Here is a 20072-nt window from a genome sequence, read left to right as displayed (position 1 = left end):
CATATATGAACCAAATCATGAGCCGGCACTTTGTGGAAATAAAAAAAACATTAAATCTTTGCAATTTGTATCGAAAATTTTGTTATAAATTTTTTGTCAACATAGGCCTATGAAATTAGACTTTTCTGAACCGAAATCTTTTTGATTGGCATCCCCGAGTGCGGAAAATTTGTGAGAGCTGTTTGGAAACGTTTAGTCATCGATGAAGTTGCTTGCCAAACAACATGGAAAAATGTTGATAATAAAATTTCGCTTTAAAATTTAGCCATAACTGCTGCGTTTAAAGGTATTTCTCTTCAGAAATGATGTTTTATTGTTTTAATTTAGGTATTTTGTATTATATCTTTATAGAAGCCTATTGCAGAAAATTTTCTAACGAAGCGGATTTTAAGAAATTTACAACAAAATGGTTTCAAACTGCACGGGACCGTGTTAACCATGATACAATAATTTTTAGAAGGTAGTTTCACTTGAAAATTTTTGACATAAACCGTGTCTGTGACAAACACGCGATGATGCCACTGTTAAGATATTGAACTTGGATATTTCAACTTATTGTTTTGGGTATTTTTTTTACTCATGTAAACATTTATATATTTTATAACTGATCACTTTATTTTTAATATATATTTAATACATACTTGCCACTGCTAATCGCATCAATAAAAATCATATAAACGAAAATGCAAGAGTACAATATATCTCTTTTTGAGGATTTTTCAAATTTATTTTTTATTATTATAAATACAAGCAGTATACGTAACATAACAACATAACATAACGAACAAGCTTAATTAATTCAATAATTAATTCTATTTATCACACTTCTCTCTTTTTGTTAAAAATTATTGGTTTTTAACTTTACCTAAAGTATGTTAAACGTCCTCTTCCTGGTTAAGCTGTTAGAACACAAGGTTCCTCCTTAAGCTTTGACCCCTCTTCCCTGCCGACATCCTCCGGCCTTCACGGCTTAAGCTGACACTACCGTCCTTACCAGCCCCTTTTAATGTAATGCGACTACGAGAACCGCGGTACAAGTCTCCTTAGATTTCCGTCTGAATGCATCGATTGCCATAACCAATCATTTCATCGTCGCTGAAAGCCATGCTGTATTTACTTCACCGCTTCTGAGAGCCGTTACGTATAGTGTGTTACCGTGTTTAATACATTACACGTACACGTTCGTTGGTATCGCCATAAAAAAACTTACTCAGTTTGCGTTGAAACGCTGACGTATCCTTTCCTGGCTCTTTTTCTAGATATCCCAACGAAAGGGGATTCGCTGGCGTCGTCTATACAATATTTATTGTCATCGTCCATGCCGCTTGCTTGCTGATCGCTGCAAAAGTTATGAAATATGTACATACATACTTTCAACATTCAAATTTTGTTTGTTTTTTATTGACTTACACTTCGGCTCCGGGGATGGCACCTCGGCTTAGCAGTGCACGACCGTTCCGCGCAATCAAATCTGTACTTCAAAAATGATTGGAACACACAAACGGTGCCCTTGGCAATTGCTGCTCGCTTAATCCGCAAGCCTTCATCCACTTTTCCCATAAATACGGCACAACAGGAAATTTGAAATGTTTTACAGCTATATTCCTACAGCTATTCCGCGTGTTGAAACATCCCCGGAAGCAGCAGCTCATTTCTTATTTAATTTTATTTTATTATGAATATTTTTTAATAATTTTGAAGTGATATGTTTGGCTTTGCTTAGTTTTATTTTTTTCCAACGCCAAAAAGGTGTATTTTTTTTAAATAAATTGGTAACACAAAAAATACGAATCACGTTTTGTGTCAGATAGCTAAGATGGCGGATAAGAAGAAGAAGTGAAACTACCTTCTAAAAATTATTGTATCATGGTGTTAACTATAAAGCAAAACAAATCAAACTATAAATTCATTTATAGCAACGTGTTAGTATACTGCGTACATATAGTATTATACAACACACAGCAAACACATATGTAGATAATAAAGCTGTTTATTGAAAATAACTTTTTTAGAGCTTTTAATTAGGTAAAGTTGTAATAAATTTGCAAAGTTAGGTAAAGTTGCAATAAGAGGCATAAAAGAGTCCAGAGTAAGAGTCCGAAATGAGATGCATATGAGGCCAATGTGTGTCATAAAAGAGTCTAAAAAGAATCCTAAAAGAGTCGTTTATGAGGCAAATAAGAGTCATAAAAGAGTCTTGAGTAAGAGTCCGAAATGAGCCGTATATAATAACAGTAAGAGTCAAATATGGCTCATATTGACGCTCATTTGATGTATGAATTTAAGCTCATATATGTCGACCTTTGCAGGAAGGGAAACACCCTCATTCCGGACTCTTAAATGAGCTCATTATGAGCGTAAATGCTCCGAAATAGGACTCCTTTAAGACTCATTTATGACTCCAAATGTTTGCTGGGTTGTATCAAAAAATAAAAACATAATAGTATAAAATAAAGATATAATCAAAAAACATGCATATGAAAACACAAAACAAACAAAAAAGTAAATATTTTAATGAAATCAAATAAAAAACTAGGTAACATAAATTAAAGTTAAATAATTTTTTAAACAAGCTTTCTAACCCTGGTATTCAGTAAGCAGTTACTAGTCACTGCATGAACATCGATTTTGCGACTGTTTGGTATTCAGGAAGTTGCCTGACGTCTTTGGTCTCAATAAAAGAAACATAACTACTTTCTACTTTATTTAAAATGGTGAAAAATTGTTTAACAACAATTTCATTAGGAAATAAACATGTATCTAACATCTAACAATTCTATGTAAAGACATTTTTTTAACATCGAAATGTTAGAAAGAATCAAAATAAAAACAAAATTTAAAAAAAATCGGCTTCCCGAGGACGTGAACTCAGTTCTCTGAAGTGGCACTCTGCTCAGCCTCCCATTGCGGCAGTTGGAGTGGCTCGAGCAAAATGGCATGCTTGTATGTTATCGGTTGACTGTCTCTGTTGATTTCACCACACATTTTCAGTGAACTTACTGATACAGACAGCCACTAAAAATAGTTTAAATAGTTTGATAGTTTAAAATTTAGTGACTTCTGATGAGATTGACTTCCTGAATACCAGCATAAGTGTGAACTCAATATCTGTAAAAAAATTTAAGAGTATGTGACCAAAATGCTTTAAATATAAAACTGTCATGCACATAAAAATCACAATTTAATGCAAATTTTAAGTCTATTTTATCACGTTAGTCTCTTTTAACATTAATTTAAACACACTGCTTAACATGTTGGCAGCATATTTGTAGATTTTGACAGGATATTTTCCAGGCAGATTAAGAACATTGTAAGCACAAAGAGACCAAGAGGTGGCACTTCAGTTTTTACAATTCTCAAGTAAAAGTAAACCACGCCTTAGAACTTTTAAATGCAATGAAATTGACTAATACTTTCACAATCACCGCTTTTTAGCAATTTATTTATTAATTATTTTTATAAATCGTATATTTAAAAAAAATTTACACAATTAAACAACGATTCCTATCGAAAAATTGAATACTAAAAAAATTAACTAATCTGACTGAAGTTTATTTTCCTCCTATTCGCCTTTGTTTTGGCTTGAGAAATGTAATCGTCGCCATCTTTTATTCTGTGGTTACTGACTTGGTAAGTTTGCGCAATGGCAACAGATGACCTCCCGAGTGTACCATGAAAAAGAGCTCCTCGTAAAACTATAATCACCCTTCGGTGTCGGTATTAATAGCCATAAAATTTTGTAGAACATTCCTAAGGATATTGTCTTTAAACCTCCCTTATAATTCTTTGGGTAAGGAGTTTGTTTATTCTGTTTCTAAAACCCTTAGCAAAATTTCCCCTTCACTGTCGTTCGCACTCTGTTCTGTCGCGTTTACTTACCACTGCAATCTGTTTCTTATCGTCAGTCAAAAACGGCGTGCCAATAAAATTTAAACGGGGATCCACATAAAGCGCTGCTAGAAAAGCTTCCTTATTCAAGAGTTCTTCTTTTCTATTCTTCAACGCCTCTGTTAACAATTGCGCATAGAAATTACCGTTCTGCATGAGTTCATCCAATTCCAATTCGCAGCACATCAAATCTCTATAGAAGTCGCCAACAATATACTGCTCACTCTGAAGCTTGCTCGAAAAATTTCGCAGAGGCTTGAATGCTTCCAGGTAGGTGCTCAGAAACTGCCAGTCCACTTCCGGCACCACAGAATCCATAATACTTTCAACTTGTCGAATGTCGAAATCCAGCTTGAGTCATAGTCCAACATTGGAATCCGTAAACTTGGGTGCGTTTTGCGTAGAAATTCTATGATCTGCCTGCATTCATCAACTTGTGGCTCTATAGCCTCCGAAACATCTTGAGAAACAAATTGTATTGTATGCACAAAGCAGCGAATCGTTTCGAAGCCGCATTCCAGTGCAGTGTGTACTTCCGAATAGTATTCATCATCACTGTTTGACTCCTCATCCAGCAGACACATTTCTTCTGGTTGCTCAGGGTTCGAATTCATACTCTCCTTTAAATTTGCGCCATTATCCGATACGCACGCATACACTTGAGCGGTATCAATATTGAATTCGGTCAAACAGTTACTTATTTCTTCACAGAGGAAACTCGAAGTGCACTCGCGCTCCAAAGGAATCACGCCAATTGTGCTGGTCACCAGATTTGAGTCCGCCATGTATTGGATGTGTACGACGAGTATGTTTTGCCCCATACGGCTGACGAAGTCAAATTTTAAGCTTATCATTTTCTTATGCACTGCTTGTGCTATGTTTTGCCTTATTTTGCTGCCCAAAGTATTCACTACGTCTGCTATGTTCTTCGAGTCAACTTTAATTTTGAAATACTCTTCGTAGGGACACATAAGCTTTTTGAAATAATCTTCGTCGTCGAAAATTCCGAATGGCAACTTTTCTACGGTCACCAGTCCGACGCAGCACGTAATAAAATCGACCTTAGTCATCGATAAATTAAAGCGGTTACTCGGCTCTTGCCGTACTATAGTTGTGCTGGCGCTTGTTGTTGTTGTTGTTGCAGCGGCATTACTATTGTTGCTTGTCAAATCGTTGGTTGGTAATTTAGGCAATTGTTTCCCGTGCACACACAAATAATGACGCTTTATACTACTAAATTTCTTTCCAGTAAATGTTCTTCCACACAAACAACAAACCGATACATTTCTTTTCGAATCATAGGAAATTAATTGTACAAACTGTATTGACTTTTACGTCCCATTTTTACAGCAAGCACAACCGTTGATATAACACACAAAACTGAACTCGTCACTGGCAAATCGAAACTGAGCCAAATCTACATCGGTGGTGGGCAAACTAACACATTCAAATGATTCAATAAGTCAGACTGTGTGCGTTAGTGCACTGCTCAGATGCCGCTCTTCGTATACGTGTGAAACACACATGGGCTCAGAGAGCGCTCGGTGAGCTATGGCCTGCCGACCACTGCTATACTCAATATACACAAAAATTGTCCACACAAATAAGGGTGAGTACTAGGGGGGGTCGAAAATTTAATTTTTCTTAAATGCTTTGGTAATAGTAAAAACCTATTACGGGTATTCTCGAAATCTTGCACGTAGCACGGATTGTATGAAATGTAAAAATACTATTCCAAATTTGCAAGAGTACGAGAACCCACTATTGCAAAATAGTAGCATGCATAGGTAGCAAGCAGTGAAATTCTGCATCAAATCCAATAACAATATACAGCAAAAAAAAACTGAGCGAAAAATGAAAACGCAAATGAAAAAGTCAAATATCATCTCTGACAGGCCTTTAATTTATGGTAATTCTCAAACTGATTTGTGTTTCAACCAAATTGTAATTGGTCTGTTGATAGTTGCACTGGTCTTTAGTCAAAAGATGTAAAGAACAGCATTCATATTTATGAGGTGTATTTAGGTCGTTGGTTCCAAATATACTTATCTGTTTTTCGTATTAGCTTTACTTTACGAATTTTTACAAATTCGGGAGCTAAAGTACGAAAACCTTTATTTTCCTTCGCCGTGGAAAAAATTAATTTATGCAAATGAATATGGAAACACTAAACTAGCACAAATTGCGCAAACTCTACTTACTTTACTTATTATTATGCATACAATACTAAAATTGCAATTGATTTCAGTTCATAGGAATTTTTGTTCAGCATTTTTAACATAACAGTAAGTCTCGCCTTCAGTTTGGTAATTGGTCAAGTCGAAAAAAGATGCTTCTCTGTCTTTTTTTAACAAAAATGTGTCTCAAATTGTAAAAATAACTTTGAAATAAAAATAAACAATTACGGAAAAGGGAGTCATGGATTGACTTCGTTCAAGTTGAATACAAAGATATATCTCCAATTGGAGAGTCCCAAGTGGATAGTGCATTTACCAACGGTCAATCTTTGACATAATGAAATTAACTAAAATAATTACATATATCTAAATACTTATTACACGCCCCTACTTTCGTATAATGGTAAATTTAGAAACCGTGAAAAATGTGCTAGTTAGGTGACTAATGAAACCATTCCGCTCCAATTTTCAAGCGTACGTAAATGAACTTAAAATGGGCGTTGCTCACATAAATTTTATTTATAGTTCGATTACGGAAAGCAACGCAACCAGCACTTGGTTACTAAAGTAATGAAAAATTTAAAACTCGAACGGGAAAGTCATCGCTTTTGTTAGGTTGCAGACAGAGTGGAAGCGAAGCCGAAGATGGAGATGAAGACGGATCCGAAGACGAATTGTTTCCGTTGCGGCCAAGCTGGCGAGTGTACATAGTGGAAGATGAATGATATGAAGATTTGTTTCTAAATAAACCCTTTTTTTTAGATAAAATCAAAAGAAAATAAAGAAAAAACAGCAATTCATGAAATAATTTGTATAGGACAATTTTTGGAGAATTTCGCCACTTGTATTATGTGTTACGGCAAGACGGACAGACATTTTTCGAATATACAAGAATGCCAATTAATACGTTTGATTACATTTTGCCAAAAATTTAGCCAATTTCTTAAAAAACGCGGTTTTCACAATTGCAAACAGTTAAATAAATTGTAAACAACTCATCACAGCAAGCGATTCGTCTTTGAAAACAGTACCGCACTGTTTCAAGCTGACCGCTTGCGCAACGTCTTCATCTTCGTCTCCGTCTTTGCTTGCACTGTGATCACTTTCATATGTTTACTACTGCACTGTTTTTCGTCTTCGGCTTCGTCTTCATTTTCGTCTTCAGCTTCGCTTCCACTCTGTTTGCAACCTTAGTTTTTCTAAATATCTCGAAAACTTGTGGTCTTCTTGAAAAATGATATAGGAACGTGACATACTAAATTTAATAACCTTTCACTTGATATATTGTCTAGTTTATAAAAGTTAACGCATTCCCTAGAAATTACAAGCTAAAGTTAAATTTTCCTAATTCAAAAACTTTGAAACAATTTCGCGGGGCTACAACTGACTTTCTAATGAAAGGAAATGAAGTGAATTACATTGTTTTTGTTGTTTAAAATATCTAACTTTGTTATGTTTAATAAATCACACTAAAATGGCGTTTAAAGCGAGCCTTCATATTTTTTCTACTAATTCTACCACGTTCAATATAATTAGTGCCGTAGTAAGGATCTCATAAAGGGTGTGTTTTTTTTTTAGACGTGTGGTTTTCAATGAGGCAATACTTTTTTCGGTGTTGGTCTTTTTGACAGCTGTTACTTGATTTATTTGCCATTTCATAATGAACAGACTTACTTCGGAATAACATTTGCAAATCGTGCAAAATTATGACCAAAATAATGGCTATAGAGCGATGATTATTGACTTTTTCGTGCTTGAATTGGAGGATGTTGACGTGGACGACCTTTAGTTCCAACAAGACGGCGCTACATGTCAAACAACCACAGAAACAATCAATTTATTGAAGGAAACTTTTGGTGAGCGCATTGGGCCTGTGGCGTGGCCTCCAAGATCGTGCGATTTAACACCGCTGGACTGTTTTTTGTGGGGTTATGTGAAGTCGCTTGTCTACGCAGATAAGCCCGAGACGATTGAAGCCTTAGAAGAGAATATTAGGCGCGTTATTGCTGACACACGGCCCCAATTGCTGCAAAAAGTGGTCGAAAATTGGGCCTCTCGGCTGGAATTTATTCGAGCCAGCTACGGCGGTCACTTGTCCGATATCATTTTTAAAACATAATGGAAATTCTTGGCCATAACATTAAACTATATGCGTTTTATCTCTTCTTAAAAACCACATGTAAAAAAAAACCCTTTATTTTTTCTCTTAAGATTATCCATCTCTTACCGATAGTATCGATACCATCGATTGGTGAGGCCCAAAACTATCGAAAATATCGAAGGGTCCAACTATCGAGAGTTTGGCAGCTCTACTCTAAACTAAAATACCTTTCAAATGGTGTTCTTGGTTTTTGAAATCACTTAATATATGTACATATATATATGTTTTGCTACCAATTTGTATAAATATATATAACTACATACTACTAGAGCTTGAAGAAATCCGAACAGATTTAGCAAAGTTTAGTTGTTTGATAGTAGGTATCATGATAAAAAAAATAGGAATGTAGAACCGCTGAGAGGAATTTTTCATATTCTTGACGTTTGCAAGCATTTCAATTTTTAAATTTTACACACAAACTCACACACACATTCTTATTTTCAATCTTAAACAAAAACAACTTTGAACAATTCCTTTTTTCTACTCTCAATTTTATATGATTTTAAAATGTTGGCAAACTTCAATCATGGTAGGAATAACAAAGCGTCAAACAAAAGGTTTAACATTGAAATTTTTGAGCACAAGTTTGACATTAAAAAAAACTTGAAAACATTTTGGCCAGAAACCCTGGCTGAACCACAATAGCTAATATAAAGAATGTATCATTTCCTGGCTCCACAACTAGGATCTATCAAAGAAATTCCCAGCAGAATTAAACTTGTTTAAATTTTGTCCAGCTAAATCTACGGATGTGGAACGGGCGTTTTTCGAATTTTTCACCAATCTTAAATGACTAGAGAATTTTTTTTCAATTTATAATTTATAAAATCATGCTATTTGACACTGTAATTCCAAGATTATTGAATAAAAATATTAATTGTTTTAAGAACTCCGTCGTTCTTTTGGGATATCTCAGTTTTTTGAAGAAAACAAGGGGTAACTGGGGCCACGGATTCTATTGCGCAACGTACCTATAACTACTCGCCCTAAAGAAGTTCAGTAAATTAAAAGAATGCAGCCGAGTTTACTTACCACTGCAATCTGTTTCTTATCGTCAGTCAAAAACGGCGTGCCAATAAAATTTAAACGGGGATCCACATAAAGCGCTGCTAGAAAAGCTTCCTTATTCAAGAGTTCTTCTTTTCTATTCTTCAACGCCTCTGTTAACAATTGCGCATAGAAATTACCGTTTTGCATGAGTTCATCCAATTCCAATTCGCAGCACATCAAATCTCTATAGAAGTCGCCAACAATATACTGCTCACTTTGAAGCTTGCTCGAAAAATTTCGCAGAGGCTTGAATGCTTCCAGGTAGGTGCTCAGAAACTGCCAGTCCACTTCCGGCACCACAGAATCCGTAATACTTTCAACTTGTATACAACTTTTCACTCTATGTAGATTGTTTAACATCTCGAATGTCGAAATCCAGCTTGAGTCATAGTCCAACATTGGAATCCGTAAACTTGGGTGCGTTTTGCGTAGAAATTCTATGATCTGCCTGCATTCATCAACTTGTGGCTCTATAGCCTCCGAAACATCTTGAGAAACAAGTTGTATTGTATGCACAAAGCAGCGAATCGTTTCGAAGCCGCATTCCAGTGCAGTGTGTACCTCCAAATAGTACTCATCATCACTGTTTGACTCTTCATCCAGCAGACACAATTCTTCTGCTTGCTCAGCGTTCGAATTCATGCCTTCCTTAAAATTTGCGCCATTATCCGATACGCACGCATACACTTGAGCGGTATCAATATTGAATTCGGTCAAACAGTTACTTATTTCTTCAAAGAGGAAACTCGAAGTGTACTCGCGCTCCAAAGGAATCACGCCAATCGTGCAGGTCACTAGATTTGAGTCCGCCATGTATTGGATGTGTACGACGAGTATGTTTTGCCCCATACGGCTGACGAAGTCAAATTTTAAGCTTATCATTTTCTTATGCACTGCTTGTGCTATGTTTTGCTTTCTTTTACTGCCCAAAGTATTCACTACGTCTGCTATGTTCTTCGAGTCGACTTTAATTTTGAAATACTCTTCGTAGGGGCACATAAGCTTTTTGAAATAATCTTCGTCGTCGAAAATTCTGAATGGCAACTTTTCTACGGTCACTAGTCCGACACAGCACGTAATAAAATCGATCTTAGTCATCGATAAATTAAAGCGGTTACTCGGCTCTTGGTGTACTATAGTTGTGCTGGCGCTTGATGTTGTTGTAGTGACATTACTACTGCCGCTTGTCAAATCGTTGTTTGGTAATCCAGGCAATTTTTTCCCGTGCACGCCCAAATAATGACGCTTTATATTGCTAAATTTTTTTCCAGCAAGGGCTCTCCCACACAGACAACACACCGATACATTTCTTTTCGCATCGTAGGAAATATAATTGTACAAATTGAATTTCCTTATACGTCCCATTTCAACAGAAAGCATAAGCGTTGGTAAAATACACTAAACTGAACTCGTCACTGGCAAATCGAAACTGAGCCAAATGGAAAACACAAATGAACTACATCAGCGGTCGGCATACTAACACATTCAAATAATTCAATAAGTAGGACTGTGTGCAGTAGTCCACTGCTCAGCTGCCGCTATTCGTATATGCGCGAAACACACATGTGCGCAGAGAGCGCTCAGTGAGCTATGGACCAGTGTGCGTACGATACCACCAGTGTTGCCAGGTTTTCAGCATGAGAAAACGTCCCTGTTGGTCTGAAAAAACGTCATTTCGAAACCAAAAACGTCTGTTCCATGTATGCACACAGAATTGTTCTTTATTAAACTTTTATTGTATACAAAGGTACATATGTACGTAAGGTATATTAAAATGTCATTTAGACAGAGCACATTTAAAATTCATTAGTGGTATTCACCAAAGTGAGCAAATGGCCTGGCACTCTGGCAAAACAGCAGATGAGCTCACGCAACGACTGTTGATAACAATTTAGAGAATACCACTATCGTAAACTGGTTTGAGATCGTTAATATAAAAATCATTTTATACATACACTTGTGATCAGCTGATCAAGTCATCAACATTTTGATCGATTTTGGCAGTTTCTCTTTCGTTTATTTAATGTTTATTATTTATCCATAAAAGCCAAGCTCATTAACAAACAAAATATAAATCCACAAAAACTGTGCAAAAATTATAAACAATCTGCAAATTTTCAGCTAGATTTTCATCTTTTTATTCAGATTTTTAAAAATTTTTTTTCAGTATGGAAGTTCTTAGCCCATCAAATTTCAGGGCAATAGTATGCAAGTTTAAAGGGGCTAAATAATCGCGTTGATGTTTAATAATTTCTTTTTTCTTGTAGACATTTGGTTAAGTGGTCGGTTGACGAAAATGCTAAATTGCGTTCTTCTAACAAGAAAAATAGTGCTTTTGCGAGCGTGCGTGTTGCAATAGATCAGCTGTTTCTGATTTGGCTTTTAATATGTAATTACAAACATTGTAATAAGCCTTGTAACCTCAAGTGTTTACACAACCAGCCTTTGAACGCCGAGTCCAAGAATAAAAAAAACGCGCGTACGCTTGGTTTGCATCATACATATTTAAGTCATATTTGTCCAAAGAATAAATATCTTTTGAGGCACCTGCTGCAAAAAACAAAGCTCGTAAAGACTTATTAAGAAAATAATTCAAAATCAGTTCTACTTACAAGATTTAGTAACAAATTTGCCGAGAGTGTGAGCGTAAGTATTTACTCTACAAGCAAATAGTACGCTATACATTGAATATATTGTGCATAGAGAAAAATTATTGGGAAGTTAAAAAACGTAATTTTTTACACAAAAAACGTCCAAAAGACGTTAAAAACGTCACCTGGCAACGCTGGATACCACTTTTGTGTTAGATCTACCACTTTTTTGCTAAATTGCGTTTCTACCACATCCACAGTAAGCATTTTACAATGTGGATGATTAATTTTCTGTTGATTTTGTGTAATATCGTGAATTGTGAATACGACATTGGCTCTAGTTTTTGCATTCCATTTTCTAATTTATTCCTGTTTCTTTTCAACACGTGCCAACTTTTCGAGGTGCTAGGATCAGTGAATAAGTGTAATTTAGCTGCGAAATTAATAGCTTTAGACGGGAGTGACGGATGGGTTTTTTTAGTCGTTTTTGCTCAACCTTTAAGTAATTTCTCTTTAACCATTTATTGGCTAAGTCTAAAAATTTGAACTTTTGAATTCAGATAGCAGGTTATTTCTAAACTGATAAAGTAAGAAACTTAATTATATAATTTACACAGAAAATTGACATTTTACAAAAGTGACGTGTTGCACAACGATGACACCCGCCTATCTGAGTTGATGGATTCTTTTTCCAATTTTAGACAAGCTATAAATATTTCGACCAAACGCGCCTTTCTCGTATGTAGCTAAGAGGATACTTAGGCCCATTTTGTTTTTTAATTAAATTATCATATTTGAAAATAAAAATAAAAACTCCTTTAGCATGTGGTAAGTGGGACAGTATTTTGTGACGGGTGGGACGAGTCTTATTGAGGATGCAAAGTTCGTGAATAAAATGAGCTCTACTCATTTCGTATGAATATTTATTAGGGCTTGTTCGAGTTGCAATAACAACCACAGTGTTGCGCGAATTATTAAAGTATCGCGTTCTGTGTGAATTTCTAGCAATGTATTATCAGTTGGGCGGTTGCAACAATGTTGCCATTTTTCATCAGTACGGCAGTAATGCCGCTTTTATTACGTGCCTCGAACAGGCCCTTAGTTTTAACAAAATTACCTTATATAAACTATGGGAAGGTATAGTATTTTCAAAGGCAGGAAAAAAATAAATAGAATTGGCTGTGACGGGTGGGACATCCAATAAGCATTTCTTTGAAAAACGACAACTTCGCACCATATGTAATATTATTTTTCTAATAACTCAGCACTGTTTTAAAGTCCATGAGGTGTGCTAATTATTATTTGCATTCTCAACCTAAATACATGAGCATTGCCTTGGCAAGAAAATACTATATGAGAGATAGTCGCACTACGGTTACGTTTGTAATAATACAAATAGAGAAAATAGTGAAAACTAAAACGATAAAAATCGATCTATGATAACTTGTGGTATGTTTTTCGCTAAAATGATCCTAAGATAAATTTATTAAGATATTTATGAAATACATCCACGTGTAATTTATATTATTTGTATTTATTACTGTGATTCCCAGATCATTGAATCAAAATATGAATTTTGTTTTAATGCTTCATGTGTAAAATAAAACAATCAATATTTTAAATACTCTGTCGCTACAGCTTTTTGTTACATCTCCGCTTTTTGATGAAAAGAAGTGGTAACACTCGCCGTAAAGAAGTTAAGTACATTTAAAGAATACAGCCGAATTTACTTACCGCTGCAATCTGTTTCTTATCGTCTGTTAAAAACGGCGAGCCAATAAAATTAAAACGGGGATCCACATAAAGCGCTGCTAGAAAAGCTTCCTTATTCAAGAGTTCTTCTTTTCTATTCTTCAACGCCTCTGTTAACAATTGCGCATAGAAATTACCGTTTTGCATGAGTTCATCCAATTCCAATTCGCAGCACATCAAATCTCTATAGAAGTCGCCAACAATATACTGCTCACTCTGTAGCTTGCTCGAACAATTCCGCAGAGGCTTGAATGCTTCCAGGTAGGTGCTCAGAAAATGCCAGTCCACTTCCGGCACAACAGAATCCGTAATGCTTTCCACTTGTATACAACTTTTGAGGTTATTTAGGTTGTTTAACATCTCGAATGTCGATATCCAGCTTGAGTCATAGTCCAACATTGGAATCCGCAAACTTGGGTGCGTTTTGCGTAGAAATTCTATTATCTGCCTGCATTCATCAACTTGTGGCTCTATAGCCTCCGAAACATCTTGAGAAACAAGTTGTATTGTATGCACAAAGCAGCGAATCGTTTCGAAACCGCATTCCAGTGCAGTGTGTACCTCCAAATAGTACTCATCATCAATGTTTGACTCTTCATCCAGCAGACACAATTCTTCTGCTTGCTCCGCGTGCGAATTCGTGCTCTCCTTAAAATTTGCACCATTATCCGATACGCACGCATACACTTGAGCGGTATCAATATTGAATTCGGTCAAACAATTACATATTTCTTCACAGAGGAAACTCGAAGTGCACTCGCGCTCCAAAGGAATCACGCCAATCGTGCAGGTCACTAGATTTGAGTCCGCCATGTATTGGATGTGTACGACGAGTATGTTTTGCCCCATACGGCTGACGAAGTCAAATTTTACGCTTATCATTTTCTTATGCACTGCTTGTGCTATGTTTTGCCTTATTTTGTAGCCCAAAGTATTCACTTCGTCTGCTATATTCTTCGAGTCGACTTTAATTTTGAAATACTCTTCGTAGGGACGCATTAGCTTCTTGAAATGTTTTTCGTCATCGAAAATTCGGAACGGCAACTTTTTTACGGTAACCAGTCCGACACAGCACGTAATAAAATCGGCCTTTGTCATCGATATAGTAAACCGGTTACTCAGCTCTTGCGATGCTATAGTTGTGCTGCTGCTTGTTGTTGTTGTAGGGGCATTGCTACTGCTGCTTGTCAAATCGCTGTCTGGTAATTCAGGCAATTGTGTCCCGTGCACACCCAAATAATGGCGCTTTATATTGCTGAATTTTTTTCCAGCAAGAGTTCTTCCACACAGAAAACAAACCGATACATTTCTTTTCGAATCATAGGAAATATAATTGTACAAATTGAATTGCCTTATACGTCCCATTTTTACAGAAAGCACAACCGTTGATAAAACACACAAAACTGAACTCGTCACTGGCAAATCGAAACTGAATGGCAGGCAGCAAGAAAGTACATATGTATGTATGTATGTAGAAATGAATTGAAGAAATGTTGTCGCTCTCGCTATGCTCGCGAAGGAACGAAGAAGTCAGAGACTGGTTACTGTTTACGTAGCAAAACAAAATAAAATTGTGGTTCATCTGCGATTTGTTTGCGTGCTCACATTAAATGGCAAAAATAAATACACTAAATCAGCTGCAAAAGACAAGGCGCATCCATATAAAGTGGTAGCAAGCGCATATAAGTAAAAATCTCCTGTATTTTGTTATGGCTTTTTGGTACATCGGGATGTCAAAACGAAAGAAAATAGGAGATAATTTTCGCCAAAGTTATGCCATTTCGTCTTCGGTGTCAGTCTTCTGTACTAGCCTAGATACAAAAATATAAAATCAGCTGTTCTTGTAAAACAACCTTGTATAGATGCGACTTGAACGCAGCACATTTTTTGGCATTGTCTCATTTCCTCTTTCACTTTTTTGCTCTCTCTCTTCTGTATCCAACTGCAACACGTAAATCCCTGTCAAAAACGAAAATTCCATTTTCCCGGTGCTAGCGCCGCGTTATTGTGGGATGCTACAACTTGTATGGGCATGAAAATTTGTGACAGTTCCTTGGCGCTTGGCGTGCCAATTTAGGGATGTTTTTGAATTAAGTAAAATTCTGTATATAAAAATGTTTTGCGGAAATTTTAAACACATGACACATAAACATATGATATAAAACAGTGGTGGGCAGGCCATAGTTCAGAGAGCGCTCTCTGATCAGATATGTATGTGCTTCACACGTATATGAAGAGCGGTAGGTGAGCAGTGCGTTTAACGCACGCAGTCTCACTTTTTGAATCGTTTTAATGGGTTAGTATGCCGACGTAAAACATGGCGTTTCGAAGGTAGAAAAAAACAACGCGCATTTGCTGCAAGAGTGTCATGAACCAAAAAATCAAGCACTAGAGGAAGACAGCTTTAAAGTTTTGGATTTACATATGTATACTCACATAGTAACAAGGTCATAGTAAAAATTAGCTATTGATGATCTTTACAGGTACGAAATTTTTACACAACATAGAAGAGCAGGTAGCGATTATTTCTGCATTCTTAACTATGTAATTTTTTTTTGATTATGACACTCTTGCAGCAAATGTGCCATATGTGCATACATGTCAAAATAAAGACAATTGATATATCTTTCAGTGTATGTACCTAATTTGTATGCCTTTTTAAATTTTTAATCCAAGAACCGTATTTTTCATAAAACAACATTTTTTTAACTAAATTTCCTAACTATTGCGAAATATATTTATATTATTAAGAAAGTACAAGTTAATTTTTAAATACGTAAGGATATGCATGTAAAAAAAAATTGTACATATACTAGTTGCCTTAATAAAGAAAGCCCCAATCTCACATCGTCGTTGAGATGCAAAAAAAAGCCGTAACTGACTAAGATTTTTTATTGCCTAAAACGATGTGGGGACTTATAATTCAATGAATTTTGAATTTGGGATTTTTAGTTGGCTCTTTATATTAAGGTAACGATATGTACAGATGTATGTATGTAACTATGGGAAAAGAGAGACGATAAATCCCAGAATTTTTAAGTATGTCTGTATGTGTTTATCAGAGCAGGCAGAAACGTGGAGTTCGCGCGAGTGCGTGAACCAAACTTCAATTCAATGCACCACTGCCAACGATGCTCTTGCAGCTGTAATGAGGGTGAGCCACGAGAAGTTTGCTTTTCTCGGCTACCTACGAGAATGATAGAATTTTCTGCATCGTGGGCTACCTACATACATATATACATAGTAGTGCCGCAAGAATGATAAAACATGCTTTTACGTGGAAACGAAATAAATCATCAATCGTTAAAAGCATGTTGCATTTATAAGCAAATCATGCTGAAATCAAGTAATTTCACTTTGTAAAATCTGTTAATAAATTAAATAGAAATCAGATAATTTATCATAAATCAAGAACCAAATGAAGAAAAAGAGGTTTTTCATTGCCTAAGATGTGCAAAAAATTTTTTAATCAAAAGAAAATGTGAAGTAAGGCTTTCTGGACATTGGCGATCAAGCAATCATAGTTGCTCCTCGTCACAATCATGATGAAACATTTACATGACGACTACACTTTCGCACACTCGATCGTGATATCTCAATTCATTTGGCGCCCTGGTCCCAGCAACCAGGACGGTTTTTCTGATAGCATTCGCAATTTGGCAGGCAATGGCAAATCACCGAACGTAATTTTGGCGTGATTAAAAACCTGTCACATATTATGTTGGCAAACATATGCTCTCTTGCTTCTGATTGTTATTGTGCCATGGGAGAACCCTTTTTGTAAAGTTGCTTACCAAACTTACGATTACTATAAAATTTGCTTACAGATTTGGTGTCTTCAAACCCTCGTTTTGAATAAAGAAAATCATTAAATTTATTGCGAAAAGCAGCAAGTTGGCAACAGTGCTCTAGGGGATTAACCAGATGTGTTAACCGTAGTAGAATCTTAAGCTTAACATTTGTTATGTAAAATAATGATTAAAATTGTTTTAGAGGAAATGTTTTTAAACTGATAAAAAATATATAATTAGCACCCGCTAAAACCATTTTAAAAGTTATTTTACTTACAAAAAATTTAAGCTTAATACTTTACAACGTGAGTCCCTCGATTGTGTAAGCGCCAGTTTATTACTAACTATTACTTCCTTAGTATTTTCACTCCATTCATTTTTATAGCACTGTGTTGTCGAATCAATTTACAAAAAATCATGAAACTGAATTTTATTGGAACAAAGGGTTATACAAATGTTCCATTTTATAAAGACTGGATTTAATAAGTTTTGTGTTATTTAAATTGTAAATATTTTTGTATTCTAAACTAATTGTTTGTTATTTATGCTTATTATATAAAAAAAAAAATTTTTTTTTTTAATAAAAAAGGAACTTTGGGCCCGAGAGGCAACGAGGTACCTCTAAATACTCGTAAGGAAGTTAAGTAAATTTAAAGGATACTGTCGAATTTACTCACCACTGCAATCTGTTTATTATCGTCATTTAAAAACGGTGATCCAATAAAATTGAAACGGGGATCCACATAAAGCGCTGCTAGAAAAGCTTCGCTCTTCAAGAGTTCTTCTTTCCTATTCTTCAACGCCTCTACTAACAATTGCGCATAAAAATTACCCTTCTGCATTAATTCATCTAATTCCAATTCGCAGCACATCAAATCTCTATAGAAGTCGCCAACAATATACTGCTCACTTTGTAGCTTTCTCGTACAATTCCATAGAGGCTTGAATGCTTCTAGGTAGGTGCTCAGAAAATGCCAGTCCACTTCCGGAACAACAGAATCCGTAATACTTTCTACTTGTATACAACTTTTCAGACTATGTAGATTATTTAACATATCGAATGTCGATATCCAGCTTGAGTCAAAATCTAGTACTAGAATCTGTAAATTCGGGTGAGTTTTGCGTAAAAATTCAATGACCCGCCTACATTCATCAACTTGTGGTTCTATAGCTTCCATGACGTCTTGGGAGACTAATTGGATTGTATGTGCAAAGCAACGTGTCGTTTCGAAACCGTCTTGCAGCGCAGTGTGTACCTCCAAATAATACTCATCATCACCGTTTGACTCTTCGCCCGGCTGGCATATTTTCGCTGCTTCGTTTGCGTGTGAATTCATGACCACTTTAAAATTTGCTCCATTATCCGATACGCACGCATACACCTGAGCGGTATCAACATTGAATTCGGTCAAATAATTAGCAATTTCTTCGCGCAGAAAATTTGAAGTGCACTCACGCTCCAATGAAATCACGCCAATAGTGCAGATTTCCAAATTTGAATCCGACATGTATTGGATGTGTACGACGAGTATGTTTTGACCCATACGGCTGGTGAAGTCAAACTTCAGGCTTATCATCTTCTTATGCACTGCCTGCGCTATGTTCTGCTTTGTTTTGTTGCCCAAAGTGTTGACTTCGTCTGCTATATTCTTCGAGTCGACCTTAATTTTGAACTGATCCTCGTAGGGGCGCATTAGCTTTCTGAAGTATTTTTCGTCATCGAAAATTCCGAATGGCAACCTTTTTACGGTCACAAGCCCGACGCAGCACGTAATAAAATCGCTCTTGTCCATGGATATTGTTAACCGGTTACTCGGCTCTTTTCTTGCTATAGCTACGCTGGTGCTTGCCAAAGTCGACGCTTCGTTGACGTCGCCACTGCTTTCGTTGTCTGGAAATTGTTGCCCGTGCACAGTCAAATAATGACGCTTTATATTGCATAGTCTTTTTCCAGCAAGTGCTTTTTCACACAGCACACAAACCGATACATTTCTTTTCGCATCGTAGGAAATATAATTGTACAAATCGAATTGCTTTATACGACCCATTTCAACAGCGAGCACAAGTTTTTATAAAACTCACCGAACTAAACTCGTCACTGGCAAATCGAAACTGAACGTCGGGCGGCAAGTAAAAATGAGCTGAAAAGATTGTGTCGCTCTCGCTGCGTTCGCGAACTAACGAAGAAGCTAAAAACTAAATGTAGTTAACGTGGAAAAAAATATGGCTCGCCCGCGATTTGTTTGCCTGCTCGCATTCTTTAAATAAGTATGGTTATGTGAATGCCTATAGATGTGTGAGAACGTATGGTATGTACATATACAGTTATGGAAAAAGAGAGACAATAAACCCATGCATTTGTGTGTATGTACATTAGGGTAATCCAAAACAGTAAAGTCGGAATTGTAATGCTCTCACCCCCTAGGATTGTTCCATATCGAAAAAGTACCCCTACCGAATTCTTGAAAATAAATATTTTTTGATCGGAAAACTCAGGTTCTCTTCAGGAGACTTTCAATAATAATACCCAGTTGTTTATTTAACCATTTTTTAATTCTAACGATTTTTTACTGGTTCCCCATTTGCATTTTTTGGGGCTTTTGTGGGCTTTTGGTGGACCTATAAATTATAGTTGCGAAAAAAATGCTTAGAAAACAATTGG

General features: G+C 36.2%; 1 protein-coding gene across 3 annotated transcripts in view; it reads right to left on the bottom strand.

The window, feature by feature from the left end:
- Positions 1-19565, bottom strand: part of LOC118735415 — a 23057-nt gene extending 3492 nt beyond the window's left edge. Inside the window, exons 1-2 of one of the 3 annotated variants that reach the window (XM_036465140.1) lie at positions 18427-19565; positions 3880-4218 (exon numbers count right to left, since the gene is read on the bottom strand). In XM_036465140.1, coding sequence (XP_036321033.1) covers positions 3880-4218; positions 18427-19458 — 1371 coding nt within the window. In that variant the 5' untranslated portion in view covers positions 19459-19565. Of the gene's footprint in view, positions 1-3879; positions 4219-13601; positions 15102-18087 lie in introns of those variants that run through there. The other 2 variants (XM_036465141.1, XM_036465139.1) reach the window with 2 other exon arrangements.
- Between the last annotated feature and the right edge of the window lie 507 nt (positions 19566-20072).

Source organism: Rhagoletis pomonella, unplaced genomic scaffold, assembly GCF_013731165.1.
Source record: "Rhagoletis pomonella isolate Grant_MI unplaced genomic scaffold, Rhpom_1.0 Rhpom_scaffold_00003, whole genome shotgun sequence".
In the NCBI taxonomy this organism is placed as follows: Eukaryota; Metazoa; Arthropoda; class Insecta; order Diptera; family Tephritidae; genus Rhagoletis; species Rhagoletis pomonella.
This window is presented reverse-complemented; position numbering and strand designations above follow the sequence as displayed.